We start from the raw sequence: 12485 nt of genomic DNA, 5'->3' as shown, positions 1-12485 counted from the left end.
TAATGCAAATCCAATCCCCCCCTGCTAAAATATTAAGCACATGATCTAGTTAAATGTATTATTTTCATACATATTCTGAAAGATGGCATTTGCACCATAATTACATTAGTCACAATTTTGATAAGTTGCTTTAGTTTAGGATATGGAACACAGTCTAACATTCAGAATTTGAGTATAAGGACTTTTTATCATTATTAATGAAGTATAGTACATGCTTAGAAAGTAGACCCTTCAGGCACACTTACAGTGTGTTTGGTGAGCGATTTAAAGAGCTTCTATGTTAGTCCTGGGAACAAAGATGTGTGCTTGCATTTGGATGTGGCTCTATCTCTGGCAGGGAAATCACTGCTTTGAAAAATAAGGCTACACTACTGGGAAACCTAGAGAAGCACAAAGTTCCTCCATCACTACTGTTGTGCGTGTCCCTACAGATTATGCGGAGTTTCTTGGAAATAATCAAGTCTTAGCATTAAGTTTGGTTTCTTCACATACCACACAGATTTGTGGATTGTCTTAGGTTCAACACTTACACTATACTGCTTAAACAAATCTCCTGTGGGAGTGGGTGGGGGTTGGGGGAAGAGGATATGAATTTTTCTCTCAGGAAGATGCAAAGTATCATTAACCTGATTAGAGTCTGAGTTTGCTGCTCTCTATTTGAGCTAGGTTAGACCAAAAAGACTGGTCCACAGTAGAAAACGAGTGAGAATGAGGCTGTAATACCAAAAACATAGCTGGACCTTGCTTTGCTATCCAAACAGCAAGACTTGCACAGGAAATACAGAAGAAAGTAGATAGAGCGTGGGATGCCTCCATGGAGATGACTGTTGGCAATAACAGAGCCTCCTGGTGTGCAGAAGTGGCCCAAGACGATGGGCCCCAGGCCTTTAAATGCCTTTCTGCCATAGGCAGGGGTGTGACTGTGTCAGTAGCAAACAAGGATTCACCCTATTGTCATGTGAGAAAAATCATCTTGGCCACAGTTACAATCTGTGTTCTATTTCTTTTTACATCACTAGGCTAGGGACTTTCCCAGAACTGAAAGTTACATGTGAGTTGAATGATCTACAAAACTGATTATCTTCCTGTTAACTATCTATAATGAATTAAATGGTTTTTCTTCTTGAAACTTTTCTAATTTCCAATTTCTAAAAATTGCTACACGAAAATGGTATTATAATATCTTCAGGCAGAAAGCCACATGGAACCTTAAGTGTATCATTATATTCCTAAAATCCTGTTCCCTTTCTGATACTCACTGCCTTATTAGCAGTGGTAATCATTTCCCACAACTCCCAAGCTAGAGCTCTGCCTTTATCCTCATCTCCCTTCTCATACACCTTCCTCACCTCATACATCTAATCAGCCACCAAATGCTGCTTGCTGATCCTTCTTCCATCCCTTCTTCCAAGTCCTCTGCCCCTGCCATCCCTCCTCGACTTCACCCTAAACCTGTGGTTTCCCAGCTGAGGTGCACAACCCAATTTGCTGACAGGCAAGAAGAAAATATTAGGACATTTTCATATTTACTCTAAATCTTTGAAAATATGAAAGGAAATTTTACCAGCACATATTTAGCTTGGGGAATGGATTACATACAGATAATTTAGAAATATATGAATTTATATTACGGACACAGATTAAAAATGGTTGAAAAGTGTATGTAATAAGTCAAGTTTGGAGACCACAGGACTAGGCTCCTACAAAAGCATCTTAACTAGTACTCCTGCTGTCTCTCTCCAGTTCTGTAATTCCACCCGAGTTATGGTCCCAAAAGAGAGAGCTAGTCATGTCCTTTAGCTGACAAAAGGTCTTTGCTTGGCTCTTCATTTCTCTTCCCGAGGCCTCCAAGGCCTTTATAAAGTAGCTGCTCCTCCACCTCTCCAGGTGCACTGCTTTCTACCTGCTCCCCACCATTCACCCCTGTGCTCCAGCCACACAACTTCTTACTTCCTCCACACACCAGGCCCTTTCACACTGAATGTCTGTACTCCTCCTGCAAAGGCAGCAAGAAGTAGGGTCAAGTAGTAGTTAAGATTTTTGTTGGCATCTGGACTGCAGAGAACTTAAGTTACTTCATTTCTTTAAGCCTCAGACTCTGCATTCTTACTGATAATATAAAGACAATATCTATACTCATAGGATTATGGCAATATTACAGGAGATAACACAGGTAAACTCACCTGAGCACATTTAATCATCTTAACAATGCTATGAGGCAGGTACCATCATTATCCCTAATTTATAGGCAAGAAAACTGAGATACAGGGAGGTTGAGTAACTTGCCCAAGGACATATAGTTAGTAAGTGGCAGAGCAGGGATTCAACTGGTGAATCTGAGTCAGAGTTCATTACCGTTAGGCTGTCTGCCAAAGTTCTGATCTATCTCAACTCAACTGTCCTCATTAGAGACATGAGGTGACCAGAAAATCAAGTTCCTCCCAGCCTAGCATTCTATGTTTCTAATTAAAATCTTATAGCTCAGGTAACAGCTTTATTAGGTCTGCCTTCTGTTAGCCTCACAAAGATATACAGTACAAGGACTGGCCTCTGTGTTGATATTTGTTATGAGAGGAGAACAAAAGGTAACGGGACAAAATTCAACAGGTCCCCTTTTCCTCTAGCCTGGCTGATACCCTATTTTCTCTCCAGTCATGAACAGAGTTGAAGATGTGACGGGTTTTAGCAAAGGTACTTCCTTTCCCCTAATTTCAACAAGAAATGAAGCTTCATGTCTTCTTCCCCATCAAAAGGCTATCACTAGGTTCACATAATCAGTTTTTTTATTTGTTTATGGGGAGGTGGGGAGAAAGAGTATCACACTCTTCCTGAACATTCAAAAGCCAAACACATACAATTTAAGAGCTTAACAAAAAAGACACTAATAATTCCAACACAGCTATAAAAATATATCCTTAAAAATGGACATACCACCAAGAAAGCTCTTAAAGGATTACTCAAAAAGTCTCCACTAAGCACCACTCTGCTAGACACTACACCATTTGCTAAGGATAAAGCAACAAGCAAAATAAAGTTACCTGTTCCTGCTGGACCTCACATTCTGCTAAATGTGTAACAGGAGATTAGGTGAAAGACACATGCAGGTATGATAAATTCTGGGTTGCTTCTATTATAGATTCTGGGTTGTAATTGCTGGAACTGAGCTGTATATTTATTAGTTTTAAATTATGAACAGTAACTTATCCAGAGAGCTAGCACAGCATCTGCCATTGCTACAATTGTGAACATTTTCCAAAAGTAGGGAAAAAGGCATTTATTTACTAGATGTTCCTTATAAGCTGTCAGAATAGGATATACATAATTTTAGATATTATCTTGAAAAAAAAGAAATTGGAAAGATGACCTCAGAGACATAATTCTAAAACAGATCAGTTTTTTTTAAAAATACTAGCTAATATTTATTATTTATGTAAATTAAATTTATTGGGTAACAATGGTTAATACCATAATATGTTTCAAGTGTATAATTCTATAATACGTTATCTGTATATTGCACTGTGTCTCACCATCCAAAGTGTAGTCTCCTTCTGTCACCACTGATCCCTCTTTACTCTCTTCATCCCCCTCCAACTCCCTTCCCCTCTGTAACCACCATACTATTGCCTGTGTCTAAGAGTTTGTTTGCTTTGTTTGTTCTGTCATTTTAGAAGAGATCTGCTTTAACCTGTGAGTTAACTCCTTTGTTGGAACTGAATTTCTACACTCCTTGTAATTTCACCACCAAGAGGTTCTTCTAGAATAACCATCCTGGAACCACATGGGAAGATTCCTTTCATAGAAAAACCGATTCAGGCTCAAAAGCAGTGATTGGCAAGATGTAGGAGCTAAAAGAAGTATATCCAACGTATCTATTTTCACAAAATAAACCACAAAAAGAACAGTGCTCCAAAATTTTGGCTGATTAGGCTATCTGGAAGATAGAGGGTTAAAGTATGGTAAGGGTAAAGGCCAAAAAAGGTTAAGAAATAGAGTTCTACAGATCAATCAAATAGAGTTAAAATATATGTAAAGAAATTAGAAGATAGTAAAAATTCAAAGTCTGCCTAGGGTCAACTCAAGACTCTGAAAAGACAAGAGAATTTTTTTTCCTCTCTCCTGTGAATAAGGGCTGCTCAGTTCTAACACCCAAAAAGTCTTAGCAATATTAATATTTATGAGTTAAATCACAGTATGAGTTAAATAGGCTTTTATTCATTGGTCTTAGGAAACTCCATCCACATAACATATGTTGTTCCTGTGGGAAAATATAGTTTATGTTCCAAATAACCAATTTATGGGCTCTTAGAATACAGCTCTCCATAGTTGGATTGAGTAGAACTTTTGAGTCGACTTAGATTACAATAATCAATGTTTCCACTATATCTTGCAAAACTGCAGAATGTTATAACAACTGCTGACATGAATTGTGCCAAAGACAAACTATAAGTGGCAGACTGAAGTCTAGATTTTGTGGCTTGCCCAGCACCAGTTTGGCTACCAACAAGGAACACTGACAGAGCTGCTAAGGGAACTAATATTTTTATGCTGCCATCTGTATTATATAAATTACCATTTTCCTCCCTTGCAGTTGGGGCATAATAATGTGGAAGAATTTAGTCGACTCGACTCTTAGGATATAGTCTGAGGCTGTCAAGATGAGAGCTCTTATTCTGAATCCCTGAATTCTACACACACACAAACCAAAACCTGAAAGCAGTCTCTTCCCGGCTGGACCTTTCTCAATAGAATGTTTCTGTCTTGAGCAACTGCAATAGCCCAAGAAAAACAAAACAAAACACACACACAAAAAACAAAACAAAACAAAAAACCAGAAGGCTAATGAACTAAAATTATTTTAGAGGTCTCAAATTACACGATTCATGGAGAATAGATGCTAGAAAGAGGCAGAAATAAGTGTTGAATGGAGGAGTAATGGAAGCAGCACCAGCATACCTCTCATTAGAACGCATATTCCAGCGGCTGGCCCTCCCCTCCTGAGAACGCTAGCCAGGACTCTAGGATGTCTGAACTGCTAGTCTCTCACAGAACTGAACAATATGGGGGTCTCCAAATCAATCCTAGTTGACTACAACATTATAGGATCAATTCTGTCTTCATAGTTAATGATGCAAACCTATTAGAAACCTATTAACTTTCACATTTTTCTTTACTGCAAATATATGGAAACAAAAGAGCAATTTATGTTTTATTGCAAAAAAATGCCAATTATAAGATAAAATAAGTACCTTTAAAAAAAATAATCCCCAGAATTTAGACTGTACATAGAGATCTGACCAAAAAAGTATAATTTTGATTCATTCATACCAGATGTTAATTGTTATATTGGCTGTTGTCCTTTTTTTATTTGACAATCTAAGGGAGAATAGGTCAGTGTCCCTGACTTAGTCAGGTATTGCATGTTTTAAAAATTCTTGTAGCAAACTGGTTGAAAATTGATGTTGCAAAGAAAAGATTTGCTCTGGGGAGATAAGTAATAATAACAATTATTATTTTTATAGCAGCAGCTACCATTTATGGAATCCTTGAGAATTAATGCAAATTTTATGCCCAAAACTTTAAGGACTCAAATCCATTCCTGTGTGTCAAAGCCAGTGAGCTCTTAGCTCTGGTGTTGAAGAGTGCTCCCTGCAGAAGACCTTGTAGTGCAGGATAGTGGCATGAATATACCTTCTCATAAGAACACAGATTGTAAGTCTTTAGGAAAAAAAGGCATTAAAGAACATATATGGTTTTTGTTTTTGTTTTTGTTTTTTAAATATATTTTATTGATTTTGTACAGAGAGGAAGGGAGAGAGATAGAGAGCTAGAAACATCAATGAGAGAGAGTCATCGATCAGCTGCCTCTTGCACACCCCCTACTGGGGATATGCCCGCAACCAAGGTACATGCCCTTGACCGGAATCGAACCCGGGTCCCTTCAGTCCCCAAGCCGACGCTCTATCCATTGAGCCAAACTGGTTTCGGCAAAGAACATATATGGTTTTAAACTTAGAATCGAACTGCAGAGCCCAGATTTATCTGTTTCATGGAATACAGACACTTAAGAGTCCTGAAGGCAACCTCACAACCAGTGAACCAAGATGGTTCACTGTCAACTTATTAAAATATTTCCTTTGTGGGTCAGTGTCTCTCAAATACTCAGAGTATTAAACTTAAAAAGAAGAAAACAAAACTCCAGAGTTTACTAATCATACTATCACTATTATGTTTACTTTTCATTTTAACCCACTACAAGACCTAATAAGCCATCAGTGATCAATCTAAAACAAACTTATCTTTTCTACTAGAGGCCAGCATGTGCAATTGCACAAGACCCAGACCCACTGTCCCGGCGGGACTCCAGACCCACCACACTGGTGGGACCAGCCATGCATGAGCAGCTTGCCGCTGAGAGCCCTGCCTCACCACACATGCCCACAAGCCCCTCCGTGCCACGCGAGCCCCACATGAGCCCCTCTGCACCCTGTGAGGCCTGCCACTGCTGTGAGCAGCTAGCTAGCTGGCAGGGGAAGGGGAAAGGGAAGGACCGAGAGGTGCTCCATGCACCTCCTGGTGACAGCTGTTTGGTCCTTACAGCATTACAGCCACTGGCCTTTTGTAGATGGGTGTAACAAAGAATATGGATTTTGGCATCAATCAGACAGACCTGTTTTGCCACTTACCACCTGTGTAGCTAAAAACAAGTTAACATTATTTCACATTTCCATTTACCTTCAAAATAACACTTTGCTTCTAGTAGGAGCATTTTTTCTTGATTGTTTTACTGAAAATGTTATGAGGGGGTGATTAAAAATATTTGCTCTGGTAGGATGCCTCAGTGAGATAGTTTCCTGGTCTAACATCCTATCAAATGTAGACTGCTGACTTGAAGCAAAGAAATGCCTTAAGTGCTATCCTGCTCAATACAGCCTCAATGGGGTAAGGGAGCTCACAGAGCTTTCAAAAAGGAAAGGGCAAAAAGGAAGGAGCGAACCATTGGGATCTACCCACGGAAATAAGAGCAGAGGACAAAGTCCAAAGTAGGTTCCATTTAAATCTCAGCAGATAGGCAGGCATAATGATGAATGAAAGAAGCCAGACTCAAAATGCCATTTCATTTCTATGAAATAGAGTAACACAGACAAACTCGATTATGGTGATGGAAGTCAGAATGGTGGTGACTTCCAGGTAGAGGGGAAGGATACCATCTGGGAAGGGGGCTGAGAGGCTCCGGGGTGCTAAACCTTCTAAATCTTGATCTGCATCCACTTACAAAAATTCATTGGACTGAGCACGTAAGCATGCAATTTACATGTAAAAACACCTCAAAATGAAACACATTAAAGGGAGTGGGGGTAGGGGGGATCAAGTCAGGACAAGGACCATAAAAATCCTCTAAGATTCTCTAAACTTTAATTTTTCTATGTTTTAAAATTTTTATTGCCTAGGATCTATTTTTCTACAGTGAGAAGCAATAAATGAGTTATAAAATAATTTCAGTGTTTCTTTGAAAGCAGCTAGGAAGGCAGTCTTTGTTTGCCTTCTGGGTCTAGGTCTGAGGGCCAGAAACTGAAACAAGAGAGTGAGCACAAGAACGTGGGAGCTGGTTTGGGCCTGACAAGCAACAACAAAAATCCCAGAGGTTCTGCCCTCTTATTGGTGCTATCAATAATTCATGTATACAACATAATTAATCCCTGATGTCCTACAAGTAACGTATTAAACTTTATCTACTTGGTTAAAAAATACTATTTCTTCCAATAGTATTTTTAGAAATTATTTCTTCCCAAAACAATCTGATTACGCAGTCTAACTAGAGGCACAAGAAATATAGACTCTACCATAACCATCATTAACTCTGGGCAATACCAAAGAAAAACCTGTGTCATATGACATGAAGCTGTACATAGTCCATTTTACAGCTTTCATTGGCTCTCAGAATCATGTGCTGTGCTTCTCTGACACATTTATGGAAGATGTTTGTAAGAGTCACAAAGAAGGGAATATGTAAAACCAATGAACAAACAACCCTAGGTTAACCAATCCTTTACAATCCCACCACTCAACAAAGGAAAAAAAAATGATGCAATGGTCTCTAAGGCAAAGAAAGTATGAAAAAGGCCCTATAACAAACCCTCTATCGAGGTGGGTGGTGCCATCTTACCTTTATCACGATCATAGAGTAAATCTTCTGTTGAGCAAGGGCTACCGTCCTGAGATTCCGGGGGACAGAAAGGGGAGACACAGGGCGAGTGGCTGCTGCAGCTGCTGCTGCGCTCCTGGACAGAGGGGGTCTGAGTGTCGATGCTTCGTGTGCTGCTGCTCCGGTAGTGAGCAGGGAGCGGAGCTCTTCGGCCATCGGGGATATCCAAAGGCTATAGGAGGAATAACCATGAAACATGTGAATGACAGTGCATACTCTCCATTCACACAGAAGACACATGAGTTTCCTCAGATGTCATATTCCACTATCAGCATCTGTGATTCTTACTCTAATAAAGATACCAATCTTAAATTCTGCATGTTACCTTTATTGAACAAAAAATTTCTTTCATATACCAAAGTTTTTAGGGTCCAAAGTATTAAGGATAAATTGTCTTTAAAATTACACAGCTCTCTATATGTACTATAGGTCAGCATTTCCACACTATCCCCCAAGGGCAGAGACTTCTTTTAACACTGAATCCTGAATGCCAAGTACTGGGTCTGGCACACAGCGGACATTCAGTAAATATATACTGAATTAATTCATCCAACTGCTCAAGAAATCTCTTTCACTTGCCAATAAGAAAACTAAAATCTAATATTCACAGTATACATTTTTCTGTTTGTTCTTTCTTATTTTAATTTTGAAGGCCATGAACAATGTTTTCTATTTCCTTTGCAAATTACCCAAATTTTCTAATAACGAATGTGAGATATTTTCAAATAATACTTCTAATAAGGGCCTTTTATTTAGAAAGTAAAGAATTTTACAAAGAACTTTTACCATTAAATAATTTAAAAAGTAACCTAATTTTAAAATGGGGCAAAATATAGACAATTTTCCAAAGAAGATGCACAAATGGTCAACAAATACATGAAAAGAAGCTTAACCTCATTAGCCATCAGGAAATGCATATAAGTACCAATGACAAGATACCATTTCACATCTACTAGGATGACTATAATAAAATCGATCATTTCAAGTGTTAGTGAAGATGCAGAAATTAGAACTTCCTACACTGCTGGTGGGAATATAAAAAAAAAGTGCAGTGCAGCCACTTTGGAAAACAGTCTGGTAGTTTATCAAAAGGTTAAACAAAAAGTTACCATGGTCCCATACCAACAATAGGTATAAACCCAGAGAGATGAAAACAATATGCTCACATGAAAACTTATATATAAATGTCACAGCAGCATTACTCATAATAGCCCCGAAGTAAAAACAATACCAATGTTCACCAATTGATGATATGATAGATAAAATCCATGCATAACTGACTATTATTTGGCAATAAAAAGGGATGAAGCACTTATACATGTTAAAACAAAAGTGACATTTCTGACAAGTGAAAAAAAGCAGTTACAAAAGGCTACATAGTATATGCTTGCATTTATATGAAATGTCTAGAATAGGCTAGTCCATAAATAGGGAAGGTAGATCTGTGGTTGCCTAGGGCTGGGACCATTGGAGGGAAATGAAGGATGACTGCTCAAGGGTATGGAGTTTCTTTTTGGTGATGAAAATGCTGCAAGGTCAATTGTACAGATGGCTGCACAACTCTGTGAATATGCTAAAAACCACCAAATTGTACACTTTAAACATGCAAACTTTATGGTATGTGAATTACATTTAAAACTGTTACCAAAAAAGAACTTTTGAGACAGTTAACAATATATTTTTTTTTTTTTAAGAATTCAAACATTCCATGTAAACTTACCTTGGACACATCCTCCTTCCCATTATTTTCCTTAATGAATACCTTTTCTAACTCAGGACTTATTCCCTCTACATTGCAGGGCACACGTGAAACAACTGATTTTGGCACTGATATATTTGACAGTGGCATAGGGACTGATCTTGATCCAGTAGCCTACAAATAAGATAAGGTAATATCAAATTATTTGTGGTCAAAGAAATCAAAACTAAAGAGTATGTAAATCTGAAATTACAAACACAATGAGCATAGTTATTTTCACCCTTCAAAACAATGTAAGTTCAGATATACATATAGAAATTTAGGTTCTAAAATAAGAAATGTAAAAATCACAATCAAAATAATCCTTTATGCAAGTAAATACAATAGATATGACTGTATGTATAATGAATAAACTTTTACCTGGTAAGGTAGAATAGTAGACATAATCATCTACACCACATGTGTCAAACACAAGGCCCGCGGGCCAAATCCAGCCCGCCAGGCCTTGCAATGTGGCCCGCACCGCGCTGACATCACTGCACTCCGCTGTCAGTTTATAACATTGTCAGTTTATGACTGTTCAGTAAACCATTCGGCCCGCGATTTAGGCTGGATTTTAGATTTTGGCCCCTTCTCTGATTGAGTTCGACACCCCTAATCTACACTGTTTAATTTTTACCCTGTTCTATTTTTACTGAAAAAAGCATAGTTGAAATCATGTACCATGTGAGTCTACTATTGTGGGTGTGTGTGTGTCAGTCTGTTTCCTGCACTGAGATAATTACCTGCAAGTATTTTTCATTTCCATTTTGTCAGTCATTTAAAAAAAAACTTAAGCCATTTAGGCTTAATTTTAGGCATGTTATATTTTTTATTATTTATATAACATTATTGCCAGAAGTATATATTTGGTTTCTGCACTGGTCCCTAACACAAAGTTCCTAAAATTCTTGTAATTTCCTGAGTGATGGTGGCGCCAATTAGCACCTTTTGTTCCAATATTTATTTTTTGACCCCAGATCCTGACACAGAGCTCCTAAATTCCTTAGAATTTCCTGGGTCTTTTGTTCTAATGAGACAACTCTTGGTGAGCTCCTGAATACCTTCAGAATGGGGGCTATTCACTAGAAAGACCAAGCTATGATCATAGGCTTGAAATTCCCACCCTGCCTCATCCTCTTGGGAGGGGAGAAGGGATGAAGACTGAGTTAACAGTGGACCATTCACATGTGATGAAACCCCCATAAAAAATCCCTGAACTCTGGGTTCAGATACCTTCCAGGTTGGTGAACACATATCCATATCCACCAAACGGTGACATACCCCAACTTCACAGGGACATAAGTGCCTGCAATCAAGATCTTCCAGATCTTGCCCTATGTTCCTCTTCATCTGTATCCTTTATTATACCATTAAAACATACCAATACTGTGTTTTCCCGAAAATAAGACATCTTCCGAAAATAAGACCTAGCGCATGGAAAGATAAGACATCCCCTGAAAATAAGACCTAGCGCAACTTTGGGAGAAAAATTAATATAAGACACTGTCTTATTTTTGGGGAAACAAGGTAGATGTGTTTATTTGAGTTCTGTGTGCCATTACAGCCAATTATTGAACTGAAGAAGGGGTTGTGGGAATCCCTTCTTTATAGCCAGGTGGTAGAAGTAGAGAAGATAATCTGGGACTTCCAATGGCAGCTGCAGGTGGGACAGGCTGGTGAGGCCAAGCCCTCCACCAGCAGAGTCTGTGCCAACATCAGGCAGTTAGTGTCAGAATGGAATTGTGAAACTCTTATTTTGTATTTGAAGAGTTGGAGAATTGGTTGGTGTGAAAACAACCCAACACATTTGGTAGAAACATTATAGTAGAGGGTACAGAAACTCACATTTAAGAGAAAAATACTGATTTTATGTTTATATTTTATGTAATCATCTCACTAAGTTCTCAGTTTTTATTGTGAAAAAAATATATAATCTTCAACATAATTAAACAGAATAGCATAATGAATTCTCAGGTGCACATCATCCAGCTTCAAAAATTATAACAAGTGCCAATTTTGTTTTATCTAAAATCCTTTTATTTTCTGTTCTTAGAGTATTGTATTTTATTTTTATTTATTTATTTTTAAAATATATTTTATTGATTTTTTTACAGAGAGGAAGAGAGAGGGATAGAGAGTTAGAAACATCAATGAGAGAGAATCATTGATCAGCTGCCTCTAGCACACCTCCCACTGGGGATGTGCCCGCAACCAAGGTACATGCCCTTGACTGGAATTAAACCTGGGACCTTTCAGTCCGCAGATCTACGCTCTATCCACTGAGCCAAACCGGTTTCAGCTGTTCTTAGAGTATTTTAAAGAACATTCTAGACTTCACCTCTCACCTACAAAAAGTTCAATATGTATAGCAAGGATTATTTTTACACATAACCAAATGCCAAAAACTTCTGGTGTAAATTGGGAACAAGCACATCATTTTTTTTTTAAGTCAAGAAGACAACAGATCTACTATAAATGCATTGGGGTCTTACAGAAAAGATGCTCAAAATAAAATAAGAATAATATTTTAATTCTATCAGA

At 38.2% G+C, this 12485-nt stretch overlaps 1 protein-coding gene across 2 annotated transcripts in view; it reads right to left on the bottom strand.

Annotated features, from left to right (window-relative positions):
• The window catches only part of GLCCI1 (glucocorticoid induced 1), an 80043-nt gene that overhangs the window by 4947 nt on the left and 62611 nt on the right, over nucleotides 1–12485 (bottom strand). For both annotated transcript variants that reach the window (XM_084896678.1, XM_084896679.1), the window contains exons 5-6: nucleotides 9924–10076; nucleotides 8165–8375 (exon numbers count right to left, since the gene is read on the bottom strand). In XM_084896678.1, the coding sequence (XP_084752804.1) occupies nucleotides 8165–8375; nucleotides 9924–10076 (364 nt within the window). The remainder of the gene's footprint in view (nucleotides 1–8164; nucleotides 8376–9923; nucleotides 10077–12485) is intronic.

Source organism: Pipistrellus hanaki (genome assembly GCF_964339955.1).
Source record: "Pipistrellus hanaki genome assembly, chromosome: 10".
Classification (NCBI taxonomy): domain Eukaryota; kingdom Metazoa; phylum Chordata; class Mammalia; order Chiroptera; family Vespertilionidae; genus Pipistrellus; species Pipistrellus hanaki.
The sequence above is the reverse complement of the archived record's forward strand: the minus strand, read 5'-3'. Positions and strand labels throughout refer to the sequence as shown.